At 36.9% G+C, this 20,889-nt stretch overlaps 1 protein-coding gene and 1 long non-coding RNA gene across 2 annotated transcripts in view; one reads left to right on the plus strand and one right to left on the minus strand.

Moving 5' to 3' along the window:
• The window catches only part of LOC148133164 (uncharacterized), a 64,219-nt gene extending 61,774 nt beyond the window's left edge, over positions 1–2,445 (minus strand). The window contains exon 1 of the long non-coding RNA XR_015746543.1: positions 2,383–2,445. This is a non-coding gene — a long non-coding RNA (uncharacterized LOC148133164). The remainder of the gene's footprint in view (positions 1–2,382) is intronic.
• MMADHC (metabolism of cobalamin associated D) lies at positions 288–20,082 on the plus strand. Its single transcript, XM_026680061.2, has 8 exons — positions 288–2,849; positions 5,189–5,226; positions 6,903–7,047; positions 7,464–7,681; positions 9,466–9,571; positions 12,393–12,523; positions 15,530–15,616; positions 17,694–20,082. Exons 2-8 carry the CDS (start codon positions 5,212–5,214, stop codon positions 17,886–17,888), a joined length of 897 nt encoding a protein of 298 aa, XP_026535846.2. The 5' UTR covers positions 288–2,849; positions 5,189–5,211; the 3' UTR covers positions 17,889–20,082.
• Positions 20,083–20,889: the final 807 nt, after the last annotated feature.

A 20,889-nucleotide genomic window follows, 5' to 3' on the forward strand; every position in this document is an offset into this window, starting at 1 on the left:
GGCAGCCGGCAGGCAGCAGAAATAGCCTGCAGTACTGTACTCTAACCACTGTGCCACCATGGCTCATATGATTTTGGCTGGAGTGAAATTGGACATTGTACTTAAAATATGAAATTTGAACTTCATATCTGCTGATTTTCTTGACTCTAGCTATTATTTGCTGCTTTATTGTTTCCAATTCTTCCTTAACCTTCCTCATTTCTAGGTGATATTTTTGATCAGATATTTCCTGATGTTCTTGTTCTTTAGCTGCTTTTTGCTTTTTTCATCTGTTTTAATTTGCTTAATCTGCCATTAGGTTGCTGATCTTATTTTCCAGCCTTTTAATATTTATACTAGCTGTTTCTTTGGAACAAGCTTATTCTGTTACCTTTTTATTTTTAGTTTTGCTTTTCTAGAAGCAAGTTATTCTTTGTTTGAATTCTTTTTTAGTTAGAGGCCTTTGTTCTTTCTGAGAAAGCAGAGGAGAGTAATTGGTTTGGGGATGAAAACAATTCCATAGCTATGCTGGCTTCCTCTATTGGGGACTCCCCCAGTTTGCCTCCACAGTCTGAGCTACTTCTGGCAAAACTTTGTTTTCAATCTTGGCATATTTGCAGCAAGTAAACACTTTCTTCCAATGGTGCTGCAGCTGTTGGCCTTGGTTGCTCAGCCAACAGATGTGAACCGTTTGTCATCAGATGTCCATGAACTTCAACATCTAATGCGCTCCTCATTGATGACCGATCAGGTATGGCTTTCCATAAATGACATCATACCACATTGTTTATGGGAGAGACACTCTTTGTCTGGCTCCTCTTAAGAGACCTGTCCAATAATGGCTAAACCTCTGGCATAGCTCCCATCTTCCTCACAGCAAACAAAGCCCCACAACCAAGTCAATACCTCACTGGGGATGATGATGATGATGATTAATCACACAGCCAGATGTTCAGACTGGGTTAGGCATTTTTGTCTACCTATTGAGTCCTTACCAAGGACCTGGGATAGGCAAATCTGGATGTTTGATGGTATTACAGATATCGTTGCAGGATGGAAGCTGTTCTGAGCAAATCTGCCTTCTGCAATTGACTGATGGCAAATTTGTCAATGCCAATGGTGTTCAACTAGTGCTCCAGTTGTTTTGGGATTGCCCCTGTATAAAGTTAGCACCCACCCCTCTCCTTAGAAGTATGAAATATTCTAGGAAATATTTAAAAAGCAGATATTTCCCTGGATGAGAAAAGAAGAAACATGTTTTTAAAGACAAAGCAGCTCCCTGCCCCACCCCTTCAGCTCCAGTGTGATGGGATTAAGACATGGCCCTCGGGACATGATAGAATTACCCATCTCACCACATGGCACCTGGGAAGACTGCATCACCCAGCAGGATTCAACTAAACTTAGCACACAGACAACCTACAAAGCTAGATACGACCCCTGACACCAACCGATCAGGATACTCTTCCTGTGCCCCAGGAAGTTCAAAGCTTAGAGAGGGCATAAAACCCAGGGACTCTCAGCTTCTCTGCCCTTTTCACCCAGGATTTCCAAGGCATGTGATCCCGTTTGTCAATAAACCATGAAGCCAATGTCTGTCTTCCCACTTGGAACTGAACCCAGAAGGATATTTCTTCCAACACACCCAAGGCTCCTATTACTATTGGTACCACCTTTGCTTTCAGTTGTTCTACTTCTATTCATACGTCTTTGTATTTTGTTATCTTCTCCAATTCTTTCTCTTCTATTCTGCTGTCTCCAGGCTTATTATGACTATTATTTATTACTACTATTACTATTATTTACTACTACTACTACTACTACTACTACTACTACTACTACTACTACTACTACTATTCATCGCACACTCAGCCAGATATTCAGACTGGGTTTGGCATTTTTGTCTACCTATCTAGTCCTTACCAAGGACCTGGGAGAGGCAAATCTGGATTTTTCATGGTGTTACAGATATTGCTGCAGGATGGAAGTTGTTCCAAGTAAAGCTGCCTTCTGCAACTGATGGCAAATTTGTCAATGCCTATAGCGTTCAACTGGTGCTCCAGTTGCAGCCAAGGCACCTATTACTATTGGTACTACCCTTGCTTGTCTTTGCCATAGTTATTCTATTTCTATGTTTTTGTATTTTGTTAAATTCTCCAGTTCTTTCTCTTCTATTCTGCTGTCTCCAAGCACTGCCACATCCATTATCCAGACTTTTTTTTGTCTTTCTTATTGACATTATCATCATCATCACCATTATTATCAGCTGCAGGCTCCCCCCCCTTTTTTTTTTTTTTTTTTACTTCCCAGTGTAGCTTGAGAGAGAATAACGGTCTCGAAGTCACCCAGCTGATTTGTTTTTTGCTTAAGAAAATTAAACTCTGCTCTCCCACGTCCAATCACCTTAACTGTCACAATTCCTCACTGGATGGGATGACGTTATTGTCAATACAGAAGCCTTGTTTCCTTATCAAAGAGTGCTTCTATCCACCTACATCCCGCAAAGCTACCACGAGAAGAAACCCTGCAGACTTCAAACGCCAATTCGTTCCTGAAGGGGGAGGAGGAAGGAGAGAAAGAAAGAAAAAAACGTGAGGCGATCCATTCAGCGGTGATGGATTCTCCCGGGCCTCTCCAGGCTGTCGTCTCCTATCGACAAAGCGGAGCGCGATTCATTTTCTCTCCTCTGGCTTCGTCATTCTTTCCCGCCCAACCAACGCAAGGCCGCTGCCTCATTCCGCCTGCTCCCAATCCGCCGTACAACAGCAGCATTATTCTCCCCCTTCCTCTCGATCGATGAGCGGGGTAATCGACTCGATTACCTGGGCTTCCATTTTGCGGGGGGGACGACAGATGCCGGAAAGGTGGCGGTAAGGAAAACGGGCTCCTTTTCTCTTCTTCTCGACTCCTTCAGCCCAACTCCTCCGGTGGCCCGGCTTGTCTTGCCAGGCTGAGAAATGCCCCTCTTTATAAACTTATCGCCGCCCTGAGAAACACTTTCTCACTAGGGACTAGCCACTTGTGTTCCCAACCTCGGTCCCACCCGGACTTCTCAAATTAGCTGCTATAAATTGGGGGCCCCGATTCAGTCGAACCGTCTTGCCAAGCGACCGAAGCCTCCCGGTGCCTTTGCCTTGACCGGAGTAACTTCTGGGAGGGGAATCACTGTGTTGGGAGGGTGGGTCCGCCGGGATTGCCGTCGGTTTAGGGAGTGCCTCGCCTAAGAAGAGTTTTAAAGAGATCCGTGTCGGTCTCCCTTTTCGGGAGGCAGCCCCGCACTTTTCTGCGGAGGTGCCAGCCAGCCTGGAAGAGCCTCGCCTCGGAGATGGCTACAGGGGGCTGGGGGTTATGGGAGTTGCCGCCCTACAGGCCCGGAGGATCGCAGGTCGAGGAGCCTCTAGAAGACCATCTTGCGACTTGTAAGACCCGTGGACTTCAATTCCCAGAATTCCCCACCCTGGGAAGTTGGACGTTCACATTTATCTGCTTCTAAATACTTGTGGACTTCCCCCGAGCTGGCTGGGGGAATTCTGGGAGTTGAAGTCCGCGCGGGTCTTACAAAAAGGTTGGACGCTCCCGTTTCTAGGCGATAAAGGAGGACAGCCGCGTCACAGAGTTGGTCGGGAAGATGGAACGCGGGACTCTGCGCAAGCGCATCATCCTCCTCCTCGGCCATGGGACCTTTGGGACTTCGCGGAAGTTTTAGTCTCCAAGAGGAGCCGCCTGTTTACAATCCCTAATGCCTATGGAAGTCTTACTCTGTCCCCGAGTATGGCTCGGCGATGCGTTAGGTGGGCTCATGTCTGAGTTAGGTCTCCTTTAGGTCTGTCTGCCTTTCACAAAGGTGCCAAGGAAAGACCGGCTTTGCTACAGAAAAGCCCTTTTGGGGAATTGGGATTTAATGGAGATGGCACCCCCACACACACACACACACTAAATGCAGGTACACATTGATGAGCTGATGGTGTGACCTCAAGCTGGTGTCAACTTTCAACAACTACACAAAAGTTTTTAGATAACTTTTGTCTCCATCCTGCTTGTCCCAACGGTGCCTTTTCCAAAAGGTAACTGGGTTTTCTTTGCCTTCTGTCCAAAAGGCAACTGGACTTTCCAAAAGTCCAATAGCCTCTTGGAAAAGGATTTGTTTTTCCTTTTGAAAACGTTTCACTTCTCATTCAAGAAGCTTCTTTGAAGGAATCCACCACTCAGAATTAAGCTTCAGTTTTGGAAAAAAACACCTTTGTGACCTGGACGATTGAGAATCTCCATAGACCTTTGACCTGGTCTGTCAGCCCTTCCAACTCATTGCCACTGTAATGAAGACCATCTTACTGCTAATCATCCTCTTCTTCTCTTTCCTTCCATCTTTCCCAACTTAGAGCTTTCTCCAGAGAGCTGGGTCTTGGCATGCTGTGCTAAAACACACACACACACACACACACACACACCTGATTGTGAATGCAACAAATTGTTAAAAGGAACTGTTGAGGCTTCTCTGCTTCTAAATATTGTATTTATTAAATGTGTGTGCTGCCCATCTCTCTACCAAATGACTCTGGGCAATTGAAGTATATTAAAGCATTTTGGACCATTTAGTTCATTTCATATTTTCTCTTGAGAGTCCCTTCTTCAACCTGGTGATTGATTGGAACTCTTCTGGGGTATATGTGGAAGACTCAGATTGGGAAAGGCATAGTAAGAGGAGAAAAGGATAAAAACAAATAAAGGATTAATTACTTCCTGTGAGATGGATGGCTGTGTACATTTTATTAATAAACAAAAATTTGAAAAGATGATAGAAGCTATAAAGGAACCTCATTTGACCTCTTTCTCAGTAATTATGTACATCATCACTCACAAATCACCAACTTAAAATATATCATTTGACCATACAGTATAAAGCATGAAACCTGTTCTCAGACTAGTACATGTGCTAATGTTGAAAAGGAAGAATAAAACAACCATGATCCTATTTGTAAGATGTTCAAGAGAATAATGTACAACTAAGAATTGTATCCATTTCTATTGGATCCAAATGAGATCTTAATGTGCCTGCTTCTCTATTATAATGGTAAATTGAAACTCATGCTGATGAAAGCTGTTCAGATTTAATCAACTTTCAGTGGAATAACTTATTTTTAATACATAATACTCTCCATGATTACTAAATTGCATTTCAGGCCCACTCTTCTGTATGTCTCTGTTTCAGAGTTTCTTTAAACGAAGAAAAGCATGGAAATGGCAACTGTAAGTAGTATAACTATTTTTTATTATATCAGATAGGTATACCTGTATGTAAGGATTTTTTAAAAACTATTGTGAAATGAAGACACAATACAAAGTTTTATATATAGGATTGGAATTAGTATATTTTAACCCTATTATAAAAATGTTGCACATTGTTTTTGATTCAGATCTCTCAAGTATAATCAGAAAGCAATGGATAAAATTGTAAATACTGTTTTCCTTCATGATGCATCTACAAATAATTGCCATCCTCTATATTAATATAGCAGCCCACATTTGATGATGGGGAAAAATAAGTCTTGTTTTACTACAGCTTTTTTTGCCCTTTATTTTAAAAAACCCTATATCATTTTATGTGGCATTCAAAAACATAGCTTGTGTTGTAATCTTACACCCACATGTTTTAATTAAAAAATAAAACTTGACTAAAGTTCCATTGACAAATGTATAAATAGAAATAATAAGGTGGACATAGTAAGACCAGAACTTTAGTTGATTGTCAGCCAAATGATCAATATTTGTCATTACAGTAAACTACACTGAGCTGGTACCAGTCCCCTGAGTCTTATTGATTCAGGCCATGTTCAGATTAAAGAAGAAAAACAAGATGTATTTCCATTAGTTTGTGTCCTAATAATTTTCTGGCCTTGATCTTATCAGACTTTTGAATTTCTGGCCTTGTTCTTACCAGACTTTTGAATGTTTGATCAAGGTATGCAGGAGGCTGGGTTAAACTTTCTGCCAGTATAAAGAATGGTGAAACACTATAATCAACTTATAAAGTGGCCTGTTAGTTTAGCAATAAAAAATGTGCTGTCTCCAGATAAACCAGTTTAACTAACTTGTCACCTATCCTATTTAATAGCTTTGCCAGAGGAAGAACTGGCATAATGCATGCATATATATTTTATTTTTTATTATCCTTTGTAGATAATTCCATCATCTTTTACGTACAGGTAGTCCATGCTTAACAACTGCCTTGTACAGTACCATACAGTACAGGAACCATTCACAGTTATGATGGTGATGAAAAATAACTTTGCCATCAGTCCTCACTTTTATGACTGTTACAGCTCTGTAAAGCAAAGGAAAGCTGAAGTAACATAAGGGCCATCGCTGTTTCATTTGGCAACCATTTTGTTTAATGACCCAGTTGCCAGTTCCATTTATGCTTGCTAAATGAGGACTGCCTAGATGTGCTTTAATATAATCTCAGTATATCGTTAGATGTAATAACTGTATGGTAAATCTTGTGTAAAATTCCGGCATCTAAAATGTTGGTTTTTATTAATACATTTCACGTATTTTCTTTAATTGCTAATACAAGAAACTAACAAGCAAAATTCAAGGATGATGAATGAAGAGATGTCCCTTCTTCCCAAAGTTTTATTAAATCTGAGAAGTTACATCATTGTGTTCATTACCATCATATGTGTAATGATCTCCCTCATCTAGAGTACTACAGAGGTGGTGGACTCATCTGTTACTTCAGTGGAGTAGCCAGGAGGAAATTTCCTCCATTGCCTCTCTAATCGACTGGGAGCCAGTTCAATCACAGCCTCATTGTAACATGTTCCATGCCTGCACCAGCTGTTGTGGAACAATACTGTATGTGCTAAGTCATAGTTTTCATACACAACCTGTGTTGCCTTCAGTTTTCTTTGTGTCCCCTTTAGGTACTTTGTAACAGAGCTAGACTGGTGACATACCTGCCGGGATTTTATTCTTTGGTTAGAAGGGTTATAACTCCCAAGGCTTTTTCCACAGCAGGATCTTCTGGTTCAGATGAGCCTTCCGTTGCTGCTGCACCTCCTGACATATGTAAGGAAAATTCCAATTTTCTCACATTAGTGATCATTAAAACCATCTCTTTATAGAAATGTTTTTCCCTTCATTCTCTCATGTCTGATTCTCAGAAACCCATCTGCACAAATCCCTGCAGTTTTCTCAGCAAGGTTTTTTTAGATGTGATTTGCCATTGCCTCCTTCCTAAGACTGAGAGAAAGTGACTGGCCCAAGGTCATAAAGCAGTCTGTGTATTTTGGTACTTTTAGCCTAAATTCAAGATTTACTAACTTCCACTGAGATCAGTGGGACACACTTTTTCAGTTTCTATTGAAGTATATACTTACGCTTCTACTTTTAAGCAGCAACTTTCAGAAAGCAATGTCCTTTACTGCTGAAAACAAATTCTGTACGTGGGTGCTTTACAGTGACACAAACTTAATTTTTCTTAGGTCCAAAAACTGTGTGGCCAGATGAAGTGATGGGTCCTTTTGGCCCCCAGGACCAAAGATTTCAGCTACCTGGTAATATAGGTTTTGACTGTCACCTAAGTGGGACGGCACTTCAGAAGACAAGACAAGTCCATAAAAAATTGCCTGATTTACTAATGGAACCCTTGGCAAATGAAAGGCATGAATTTGTGATGGCCCAGTACGTCAACGAGTTCCAGGTAAGGGTACAACTCTTTTGGGAAGGAGAGATTCAGATCTAGACATGTGTTCACTGCTTTCTTTGGTGGATGGCACAAGAGGTCCTAAATGCATCTTTAATGTAGACTTCAACTTGCTCAGTAATTTATGATCCACATAGCAATTGTTAGACCAGACATTCCTCGCAAAGTTCACATACAAGTTAAGAAGTTACTTTCTGTGGATTCACTTTGATCACAATTTATCATTTGGAAGTTTTTCAGCCTTCTTATTTTCTAAAAGTATCCCATTGACTAAAATCTAATTTTCTGAATAATGAATACTTACTTGTTCACAAAAGCCAACATGATGACCATATTGTCTACTGGAGGGAATGGGGACAGAAAGCCAAAATCCATTATCAGTAATTATATTTAGTAGTAAATGTAACAATTATCAAGTAAAAAGAATATGTAGGCATGAGTTTTTCTGATAGAAAATAATTATTTGTCAATTATTCTATAATTTCCTGAGAGAGAACAAAATCTGAACAAATGATTGTTAGACTCCATTTTAGGATATATACATTCTGACTGTCAGTGCCAAAACTAATCCCATCCTTTTGGAGATATAAGTGCCTTGGTTGATTAAAAAAAAAAATCAGCTGGCAGTCCTTACTATGCTGGAATTCTAGATGTTGCCACCAGCTTCTTTTTGCTATATAAGAATGCAGCCTAGATCTAGATCTTAATCAAAATAGAAAACTTTTGCAATATATAAGTAGCTTTGCTCATTAATCATGACATATGACATATGCATAATCAGAAGTAGCTACAGTGATATCATAAAACTTTCATAGATTATTTGGGGATATGTTGTAAGACCATCTAAATCAAGTCAACTTGATACTTGTAGATCACCAGTTGTTTCCAAACTGTATACTTTGAGAGAATATCTGCCCTTTGGTAGCTTCAATATATTGGGGAGGATTTAAAAGATTTGCCTTAGTTTGTTTTGATTTTTATCAGCATCTGTTGATTTTCATTGCTCTACAGTGGTACCTTGGTACTCAACTGCTTTGAAACTCATCAGATTTGGTACTCAACACATTCTGATATGAAAATTTTATCCCAATACTCATTATTTGTTTAGTACTCAACACATGTACAAGAACTTGTTGGTGTTGGCTGTGTTGTGACTTGCTATATTATTCCTTGTGGGGAAAATATTGAGGTACCATTGTACTACCCAAAATTATTGTTACCAAATCTATTCTGCCAACAATTAGTGCTCATGCTAGAATAACTCTCTTTATCTGTACATTATAGGAAAAGTTCAGTAGCGATGGGCAAAGAACCCTCTTTTTTAGTATTCTTTCTTTCACTGGGGAATGCATCATAAGTTTTTGAAGTAGAATTTGAAAAATCAGTATTAAATAGTCACACTAAACAATAATTCCAAGATTAGAAATGCCTTTATGGTTTGGTGTTTTTTTTTTTAATGCTTAATGTGTTTTATGGGTTAGGGTTTCTTTACTTTACAAAATGTATATGCTGCTGCAGTCTTGGAATCCAGACAGTTAAGGGGAAATAATTACAAAATCATGAAAGCATAAAAATCATAAAAAATTGAAACTATGCACAGATGGACTGTCACTGATATGTTATTGCAATGCCAAGAACTCAGATGTACTTCACACACCTAGAAGTTAAGTAATGTATTTTTTGCAGAACCTTAGAATTCCAAGAGCTGGAATGAACTAAAATAAATATTTTCTAAACAGTAGTATGCATTAGGTTCAAAACTTATCTTTTTTTTTTCCCAGGGCAATAATGCTGTTCATAAACAAGACATTGCCAAAGCCAAAAGTTACTTTGAAACTGCCAAAGTAGAATGTGTGATACAAGCATGCCCAGAACTGTTGCGCAAAGGTATGCGTTTCCCATACACCCCCATCCCTCCACAATGTTAATTATTTTTTTAAAAAGTGTATAAAATTGTAGCTTGAAGAAAAAACATGCACAGATTGACAGTTTTAATGTTTTGCATCTAGCATGGTAACTTGTTAACTTTCTTGGGAGTTCAGTACATTTGAATCAATTTTACTTTTGAATTAACTTCCTTTTTTAATCCTAGACCAGTTTTGTATATGAGCAAAGTATTTAGTGCGCCTGTTAAAAGAATTGCTAGGGAGCAAATGTCTCTTTCTCTTGGTTGCTTGAGGCTGACTACAGCTAATCCTCAACTTACGACGGGATGCTTAGCAACCAAAATTACAACTGAACCTTCCCCCCGTCCCCCAAAAGCTAATTAAGATGGTTATACACGGGACTTCCGGTTTGTCGGCTTCGCTAGCGGCAGGGATTTGCGATCCTGCGCGATCCCTGCCGCGCTAGCCGCTTGGTGCCTCCGATCCATCGATCTGAGGCTAAGGCTGCCACGAAGAGGCAGCCGAAGATAGGGGGAGCTGGTGAGGGGTTTGGGGTGTTGCAGACCCCTTCCCAGCCGGCAAAACCCCTTTCCCAAGACGGTCGGCGGCGGTCTGTAATGCCCGCCTCAAAGAAGCCGGCAGCTGGGTAAGACTGAGCAGGAGGAAGAGAGGAGAAAGTTGTTAAGAGAAAGTTTTTGTGGCTGACCCAGGATCTTAAGAGGCGTTTAATCCTGAGAACTATGGTTTTCTGAACAATACTTCGTTTCCAGAGGAGGATTTCAAGCGGCAAAATTGAGTGCTGAAAGGAAAGTTCACTCTCCTTCCTTATGGAATCAACAAATGGCCATTGAGAAACCTGTTGTTTTTTTAATAAAAGGTAAAAACTTGGCTTCTTGTTATAAGTGGGAAGGAAGAGGACAATATATATATATATATATATATATATATATATATATATATATATATATATATATATATATAAAAGATTTTGTTGGAGGAGATGCCTTGAAGATCTTGAGACCAGAAATTAATTGCAACAAGGCTTTAAAATATAGATTGGAGGTTTTTTCCTTTCCCTTTGATACCTCACCAGGAAGAGAAAGTGAGAACTTTGTGTTTTGTTTGGACTGATTGACTCTCTCTGGAATTTTGGGGATTTGCTCTAACTTTTGAAACATTTTGGTTGCTTTAAGAAGAAGAATAAAGAATGGCTTTATCTGTTGATGAACTTAGAGAATATGAAGAAAGAAAGGACGCTGTGAAAGAAGCCTTTCTCTTTTAGAAATGGCGCTTGTTAATTATCAAATACAACAACAGATGGAGGAAATGGAAGAAGAAGAAGACGCCATCTTCAATGAATCTAAAAATTTAGTTAAGAGAGAAAGGAGAAAGAAAGGAAGGAAAATGAAGGACTTAAGATTCAAAAAATACTTAAGAAAGGAAAAATAAGATGCAAAACCTATTCAATGTTAATGTTACTGAGCAAAAGGAGAAAGGAATACAACAGAGAGGGGAAGCTGGAGGTAAAAGGTTAGGTGGGATAAGAAAGGAAGGGAAAAGGGAGGGAAAAGCCACAAAGGTATAAAACAAGATGGGAAAAAGGAAATTTTTTTAGGGATAAAGGGTAATGTATAATTTCTTTTAAAAAGAAGATTCTGCAAGGTACATAAGATGGTATGGTAGTATTTGTATTAGAAATAGAAAATTAGAATGTTATAAGAATTAACAAAAGACTAAAATATTGAAATGTTTAGTAATGATAGATTTTAAAATTTAATAAAAGATTAAAAGGAATGTTTAAAATATTGAGTTTAATTAAAAAGTTTAATTTACTGTTGTTTTGATCTTATTATAAACTCATTATTGTAGTATTTGTTTCTTGAAATAGACAATTGGAATGCTATAAGATTTAAAATTTAGATTTATTATTTAATTATATTAATTATTATGGATTTATTATTTTCTCTCTTTAGAGGCTAGTAGGTTGAATGTACTAAGCAGAATCAGACTGGGTATTAGGTGTTATTTTAAATATTAATTTAGGGGAGGATAGAAAGGCATCATACCTTGATTAGTGATTTCAGGAGAAATTCTTTTTTTTACTTGCTGTAGGGAATGAGATAAATGGATAATTTGGAAAGAATGGACAAAAATATAAATACAATGATTTAAATTAAAATGAATTAAATAAAATAGAAATAAGAAGAGTGAAAAGCGGGAGAAGTTATATAGAAGATATAGAATGGTAAATAAGATAGGTAATGGTATATAAGATGAGCACGAATTTAATTGAAGTCCATACAAAGAGAGGTAATCTGGGGCCAAACTACTTTCTTAAAAGAAGTTTTATATTTTTGTGTTTTGTGTGTCTATGTTTTCTTTGAGAATTAATAAAACCTCAGAGGAATGTTGGATGAGAATAATGTTAAACAAGAAAGAGAGGAATGAAGATGATGGTTATAAACTGGATAAATATAGAAAATTAATAATAATTAATGAAATTGAATATGAAAAGAGAAATAATGAGAAATTTGTGAAGAGATATCTATATGGTTATATTGAAATGGTGAAAAATAGAATTATGTTGTATAAAATAATATTTTATTTGACTTGTAAAATTAATAATGGAGAGGTTTTATGTACTTAATGGTTAACGATGGTTTGTTTGTCTTTAAAATTAATAAAATTTGTTTCAAAAAAAAAAAAAGATGGTTATACACACACTCCATAGTCAGATAACCATATTTTGGGCACTTGGCAAATAGTGTAGAAATTTGCCCGTGGAAAAGTTATTTAAAATATTTATATCTTATTTTTTATAGATTTTGAGTCAATGTTTCCTGATGTTGTTTCCAGTAATATAACAGTACTAACGGTAACACAGAAAACTGTAAATGATATGACTGGGTGGAGTGAAGAGGTAGAAAATGAGCGAGAAGGCCTCATTGAAAATGTAAGTCACATAGGATGATCAGATGTAATTACTTTCCACAGTTTATGTATGTGTGTTTTTATATGTGAGTGCCCAAATATATGCATACATTCCTAACTCAGTGTACTCTTAAGAATGTAAAGTATTATTTACAAAAATAAAGCCTTTTTGAAAGGACAGAGTTTTTAAAATATATATATATATAAATATATTTTATTAAATTGTAGAAGCCAAAAAGAAGTATATGTCCACAGTCATCAAAAATCAAATTCAGTTCTGAAGAGGCATTATATTTTTTAAACTGTTAACCAGCCTCCTTTATATACATCTATACATATACATATATACATATGCATATACAAATATACATATATACAAATATACATACATACATACATACATGCACATACACGCACCTCTGTATCCATATCCATCTACACATAATTAACTGTTAACTTTATATTATGTCACTATGATGTTTCACAAGAAAGTACTAATATTAAAAAATTTATGCATATTCATTTTTAGCATGACATGATGACATTCTACTGCTTTTCATTCTGTATAGTAAATGAAGGGTTTCATCTGAAAGCTTGTTAGTCCTTGCTTAAATAAAAACTATTTAGCTCTGCCCAAAATTGCCACTAGAGGTCATTCCTTTTCCAGGCTCCCTTTTAACCACTTTGGCTTTAAGCAGTCTGTAATTAAGTTCCAACAGGTGTCAGTATTTACTGCTGGTATTCTCCATAAAATGTTATTTACTGAACATGTCTGGTTAAAGGAAAAGCTCACATTTTGAGGGTGGTGTTTTCCATTTCTGAATAATTGTAACGAAGCAATGGCTTGTAGTTAACAGCTAGAAATAGATGCTTTAATTTCAATTTAAAGCATTTGGCTTTTAGATAATGGATTCAGAAGAGTGGCTCACTTAGGAGGAGGAGAATGTCTGAATGAGTTGCCTAGCTTTAATGATTCCACATGAGCAAAGCAGGAATGCTTTATTGTATAACTTATAGTTTGGAAATTGATAAATTAAATATTAAAATGAACAGAGAGAGAGATAAATTTAAAATACTGCATATATTTAGCTTGCATATGTTTTTGTTGCAAACTACTGTTTTCAACTTGTATAAGTATTGAGTACAAGTCTTTTTTTCATAGTAGAATAATGTAACTAGATTTAATCAAAATAATTATTATAAGAACAATAAAAGGAACTTGGCAAATTGTACTCTTAATTACTGCTTAAAACTCTTCTTCAGCTTTCTTTTTAATATACACAGTTTGTATATTGGATAGATAACACAGAGTCACAGTGTGTTGGGGGCATTAGCTACAGATTGCTCCTTCTACTGTTCTGTGATAAATTTCTAGCCAACATGCTTGAAAAAATTCAGAATTCTTGATAGTTTAAGGATTGTAAATAGTATGATAAAGCGAGGGAAAATATTTCATCTTTAACATGTAGCAGAAGTTTCAGAGTAAGATAATTCAGTTTTTTTTAATCTTGCAATTTACTTGAGTGCCAATTTAAATTTATTTTAACTTAATATGACACATTAAGGCAAAGCTCAAGTATTGGTTCTTTGCAGATGTTGCAAAAAAGAAGGGAAGCATTGAAAACAAGTTAAGCCTTAATTAGTATAATTTCCCATACATTCCAACTGGGAAACAATGGTTTGTTTCTGATTTTAAAATACAAGCTTGTTCTAAAACTGACAATTTATACTTTACTGGGTTAAACAAAACTGAAAATTTTGTGTAGAGATTTGATTTTGAATTTTTGCAATGTACATATATTTGTTTTCATAAACTATTCATGTGTTTAAAGCTGTCTAGATACAGTCACCTTTTCCTGAAATATATGTTCCTATGTGGTCCTTTTATTAGGCTTAATTTCAATATATCATGCACCATAGTGCAAAATTAATCGTAGCTGGTATGAGCCTTAATCATGTTCATTGCAAATGGCTCAAGCCACTGCTAAATTCTACAATAATATTTTACATTAGATATTCTTTGGGATTTGCGGGAAACATCCTTTTTCCTACATAATTATAAGTCCCTTTGGTTTTGGCTTCTCTGAATTGATACAATATACTTCGGAGTAAGATATTACTTCTGCATGTACTCTGAAATTTATTTATTTATTCCATTTAATTTACTTGACAAGGATTTAGAAAGAATCCTTACTAGCTTTTTTTTAAGATTTTTATTTTTTAAGACAAACATATACAGACAGAAACATAAAAACATAAAACCATCTTCCAATTATATACATACAGTGTGTCAGTTGGTTACAAATCTTTTGTGCTATCCTTTCATAGTCCTTACTCACAAGTTGTATAGATTCTCAAATTGTCAATCTAGCATATGCTTATATATTTATCAGTTATTAATCATTCATTTGACTAAACTATTATTCCATCATTTTATACGAGATATTCTAGATTTTATTATAAATTTATATTATACATTCATCCAATGGTTATTTTATATTATATTCTATATCAATCTATTGATCTTCTATTACGAAACTTCCTAATCTGTTCATTGCCATGTCTTCTTGTCTAGCCATTGATAAAATAAGTCCCATATCATATAAAATTGTTTATCTTCTTGTTCACCTTACTAACTTTTAAAACTTAAATTGCACTACCTTTTTTATTTTCTGATCAAGGCAAAAAAAATGGATGAACATGAGAAAAGTAGATGATGCATAGTTATCTCATTTTAATTTTAGGTGCTGTGAGATTAAGAGAACAAAGTTAACATTACAACTCAAGTGAACAATGAAAGCAATTATATTACACAGACCCCATGAATTATTAACTCTTTATTGACTAGCGCCAAGGCATCCTTATAGACTTTATGTGATCCTGATATAGCTTAATCGGATAGATCCTGTTAGTAAAGTTATTCAAGTCGATCAGCTGAACTTCTGAGCATTTGCTCTTTGGTTTTGAAGTGACTTTGTGCTTGATGGAGAAAATCTATTTTGCATTTTTCTGTTTTCTCTCTTCTTAGTTTATCAACGGTGCTAAGGAAATTTGCTACGCTTTGTGTTCTGAAGGCTACTGGGCAGACTTTATTGATCCGACTTCTGGATTAGCAGTAAGTATTTATGTTAAAATATAATACAGAGAGGAATATCATGCTCAGACTAAGGCAAACTAGCAGTAGAGTATAAATCCTCCATCAATTGCTTGTTCTTGCTGGTTGTCATTAAAGGACTAAGTTATTTTTGTTTAATAGGTGTTTTGCTATTTCCTATCATTGTAGGAGCTCAAGGTATTGCACATAGTTCTTCCTGTTTTATACTTAGCGATACAAGAGCCTTTTAAGGTACAAGTAATTCTCATTAATGGCCATTCAAAGTTCTGGCGGTTCTGAATAAGTGGAACTTAAGACCAGCATTCAGAGTTATGGCTGTACCAACACTTCCATGGCCACATGATTGTTATCTCGGTACTTGGTAGTCTGCTCACAGTTATAGCAGTAGCACTTAGACTTATATGCCGCTTCACAGTGCTTTACAACCCTCTCTAAGCGGTTTACAGAGTCAGCATATTGCCCCCAACAATCTGGCTCCTCATTTTATCAAGGATGGAAGGCTGAGTCAACCTTGAGCCAGTGGGAATCGAACTGCTAAACTGCTGGCAGTCAGCAGGAGTAGCCTGCAGTACTGCATTCTAATTACTGTGCCACCATGGTTATGGTTATGACGGTTGCAGCATCCTGCAGTTATGTAATCGCCATCTGCACCCTTCCCTGGAAGTTTTCCAAAGGCAAAGTCAATGGGGAAGCCATCAGGGGAAGTTGTAAGTAACTTCCACCATTTTTTCTCCGAGGAACTCTACTACGAAATATGAGATCCTTGAGGTCTCCTCTCTGCAATCACTTGCACAGCTCCACAGCAATCTCTTCCGATCTTCCCATACTTCCCAGTCCCCATGCACTCATTTCAGTGGGGGGGAAAAAAAACCCGCCCACCTCACTCCATAGTACTTAACCTACCCATTGCCTTGTTTTCAGGCCACCTGGAACTTGCCACCTCCTGCCAGTTTCTCCATTGATTTTTTGGGAGCCAGGGGGAAATCCCAAGGCACTGTCATAGGAGGATCCTCACTTAATGACATTCAATTTTGCTTAACCATTGCAATGGGGACAGTAGGAATTGCCATCGCTAAGTGATGCAGTAATATGACAATGAGCTTTACAACCACATCATTTAGTGATGGAAATTCCATTCGTTAAGCGAGGACCGTCTGCATGTTATTGTGAGAGACTGGTAGGCCGCAATCAACTAGCAAACATCACATATTACCCCGAGTTTCCCTTGCCCTAATCTGGCATTGTGCTACAGAAGCTCTTGCTCATTTGCACACATGCTAATAACTGCATGCTAATTTTCATCCGGGATAATGATTCATCAGAAGTGCTAGTGTTCAGATACTTTTCTCCCATTGTTCTTTATATTTTGCCAGTCATTGTGCAGGATGCCTTTTCTGTGGATAAAACTGAATCGCGTAGAAGGAAAAAAGACTGGAATATTTTATTTTTCTTTCCTAGATGTCAGACTTTTCCTCCTATAACTTTTATTAGTGGATGCTGACTGTGTTTAGAGATCCCTGTTCTAGAATGGTGTTGTAATGACGAGGCAGTCGAGTTGCTTGATCATGATCAACTGAATCATGATGACTTTATTGGAGTCTAGTCTTGCATTTATACACATTTTTAGTAATCCTCCAACATTGGTTAACTTTGGTTATTGCTTAACTTTCATTACTATTTAGCATAGTAATTAATACAATTAATTATCTCTAGTTAAAGTCTAACATATGTTTACTTCCTCTCTCTAATCCTCCTTTAGATGAGTGACTTTGTTTGCCTGAGTTGTAATTGCTTGTAAACATTCTTTATCTGAGGTTTGCCATCCAAGATAAGAACATTCCTGCAATTACAACTCTACAGAATGGGCTGTGGCAGTCTTTGTGACATATTGTTGATTCATTAGATCTGTTTTGTTAATGTGGAAATTAAGAGCATAATATTGCTGATAAGTGCACATCAACTCATTCAGATAATGCCTCACAGAAATAAAAAGTAGTACTTGTATTTACTTAAGCAGGAATTTAATCAAAGCAACTGTTATAATACTCGATGTTTCTTTCTTTTTCTCTCCTTTCAGTTCTTTGGCCCTTACACAAACAACACTCTTTTTGAAACTGATGAACGCTATCACCAATTAGGATTTCTTGTGGAAGACCTAGGCTGCTGTAAAGTTATTCGGCATAATATATGGGGGACTCATGTTCTAGTTGGAAGCATATTTACCAATGCTAACCCTGACAGTCCTATCATGAAGAAACTGCGTGGGAATTAATAGCACCTTTTCACTTAAAAGTTGGTTAATAAACATGGTTAGCGGTAGGTAGATTAAGTAATGCTGATTTATAGATAGGAAAAGTTCTATTATTTATTCTACGTTTTGTAGTATATGATTTATATACCAATGGAACATTTTATTTTTGAGATCATGTATGTGTGCGTGCATGTGTACACACACGCACCCATACATATGTCTCTGAAATCCTGAGCTCATTCATGTAAATTAAATGAAACCCCCTCAGCAATTTTATTTGAGAGTACAAATCCTCAACACTTTCACCTTACTTCAGTTACACATCTTCGATTATAACATTGAAGAAGGAAAATGTGGTTGCACAATTGAAATAACTATCTCAACTATCTTCATTTTTACCAGAACCAGTATTATATGCTGTTTGAATATTACCAAAAGAGCTCAAGTTGGTTATTGAAAAATTGTGATTCACTTGGATTCTCTTGCAACTGATGATAAAACATAAAGCAACACAACACTATTGTGTGTTAGCATGCAATGTTTCAGGTGCAATTCAGCCTCTTGACTCTAGCTTGCCACGTTGTGGCTCACTCCTTGAATACAAGTATACATTGAATTCTTTTAGCAAATAATTATCATCTCTTGAGGCATTACAGCAGGTTACAGGTGGCTGTTTTGTTTCTACAAGTACACGGTACATTGAAATTGTCCGACGCATCAGTTTATATTGAATATCTTTAGTAGTAGGGTGTCTCAGGTTAACATTCCTTAGTTGGATTTGGGTTGTAGTATCAGTTAAATGCAACAGCTGTCACTGAGCTTCTACATTAATTCATGGTTACATTGATGATTTGAGATTCAGGTCAGTGTGCAAGTTGGTTGGAAAGTGATGTATAATATCATTTGTATATGTGTAAATGTATCATTTGAATATTTTTTCTCTGTGATTTTGTTTACAGTAGTTGAAGGTGCTACATACGATCAAACACTTCTATAGGCTAAATCTTACGGTTTATGGATGCTGTAAAATAAGAAAACGGTAAATGATCCGATTGGGCTGGATATTTTAAATTGAAAGTGAGTGTTAAAATGTTTTAAATGCATCTACAAACTGTTATGCCTATGGAACAGCACACAACACCCGCTTTTGCTGCAGATCTTTCCTGCCTGACCACCTTCATACCTTCGAAGAGTGAAGCTAGGTTGAGGTAGTTTGTTCACTGTCGGGGGCCATTCCAGTAATGGGGAGACACCATTTTTCCATTTGAGGTCAAGAAATCTTCCTTGTGCCCCCTTGGGCAGCAGCACCCAACCTTTTGGGCACCAGGGACCAGTTCCATGGAGAGAGGTTTTTCCGCAGATCGGGAGTGGTTTCACATACCACCTCCTTCCACAGATGCGTCTTCACTTGTTTGCACAGCCCTGTTTCTGGCATGCCATGGCCCGGTGCCGGTCCACAGATCAGGGGTTGGAGGCCCCTGCTCTTGGGTAAGGAGAAAAAACAAGTCAAAAAATAGAATTTGTTTCCGGGGAAGATTTTAATTTTCTGTCAGACCACTCAAACGACAGCATCTTTGATCCCTTCCTTTTGCTGAGTGCCTCAACCTGCCCTCAATTTTCTTAGCAAGCAGTTGTGGTAAAGTTGTTCCAGATGTTGCACTACGAATAGTTTGAATTAATTTGGCATCCTTTAAACCAAATTCTAGGGCAGATGTATATTGTTACTGATTTGTAGCATCATGGGAAGCTACCTTGGGAGCAGTGGTATTGTGCAATTTCTGCTCATTTGCCTTTAAAGAGGAAAGGCTCTGCAGGAAGGAAAGATCTGTTGTGAGGTTTTTTTGTTTTTGTTTTTTTCTTTCATATTTATGTGGATAAGATAGACAAGAAAGGGAAAGATATTGTATATTAAATCAATTGCTGGAAGATGATCAGGAGAAAGCGGATCTTTGCCAAAATCAAATTTTTAGAGCTATCCGTTTCTTGAGGTAAACTTTTATTTATTTTAATTTTATTTTGCAACTATTGGCAGGCTGCTATTGAGACAGCTTCATGAACTGTAAATTTAAGTATAATTTGAAATCTGCTATAAGTACACCTATTTTTATACTGAATAAATGCTGGAACAAGAAATACTGTAAATACTCATTAGTCCTGACATAATTTCTAAATTGTATTTTGGAACTAATTTAAGAAATAAAGTGGGGATTCAGTATTGTTGGCATTATGTTGCTATTTTAACTCTTGCGTTAACAATTAATTTTTAAAACCGCCAGTATGATTGTGATATTATAGGAAAGAGAAGTGACAGAAGTATAAATTAGTTGTTGCTTTATTTTTTCGAAACAGCAATTCTTTCTGTAATAATTTGTCATTAAAACTGTTTTAAGTATTGCCTTATCTTTCTAATCCAAGTAGAGGGGCTATTTTATGAATGATTGAATGAAAGTGTGTTGTATCCTCGACTTACAACTGTTCATTTAGTGACAGTTCAAAGTTACAGTGGCACTGAAAAAGGTGACTTATGGCTGGTTTTCACACTTACAACATTGAAGCATCCCCATAGTCACATGATTTACATTAGGATGCTCAACAACTGACTCACATTTATGATGGTTGCAGTGTCAGAGAGTCATGTGATTCTTTTTGTGACTTCCTGACAAGCAGTCAGTAGGAAAGAGATTCATTTACCAACAGTTTGTCTAATTTAACAACTATTGTGATGCACTTAACAGTTGTGGCAAGAAAGATTACAAAATGGGGCAAACTCAATTAACAAATGTTTCACTTAGGAACAGAAATTTGGGGCTCAATCTAAGGCTACCCGTAGTTCTAAAAGCTTCCTACATAATACCGGTAGTGAACTATTTTATTCAAAAGATTGAAAAACAAAATCCAAGAGAAGAAAAGTAAACAGAGACAAAAAAAAAAGTAACAAAAACATTTTTTAAAAAACCTGAAAACCCCAAAAGACCAAAGCACATATTATTCTCCAATGCCCCAGTTGAACACAATTGCAACA

This window comes from Notechis scutatus, chromosome 1 (assembly GCF_049901735.1).
Source record: "Notechis scutatus isolate UNSWTSFEM ecotype Mainland chromosome 1, rNotScu1.2, whole genome shotgun sequence".
NCBI classification, from domain to species: Eukaryota; Metazoa; Chordata; class Lepidosauria; order Squamata; family Elapidae; genus Notechis; species Notechis scutatus.

Bases quoted from the DNA above. Each gene is read 5' to 3' on its own strand.
- MMADHC (XM_026680061.2), top strand. The intron at 7,682-9,465 runs GTAAGGGTACAA...TTTTTTTCCCAG, and splicing joins AGTACGTCAACGAGTTCCAG to GGCAATAATGCTGTTCATAA. The intron at 9,572-12,392 runs GTATGCGTTTCC...TATTTTTTATAG, and splicing joins CCCAGAACTGTTGCGCAAAG to ATTTTGAGTCAATGTTTCCT.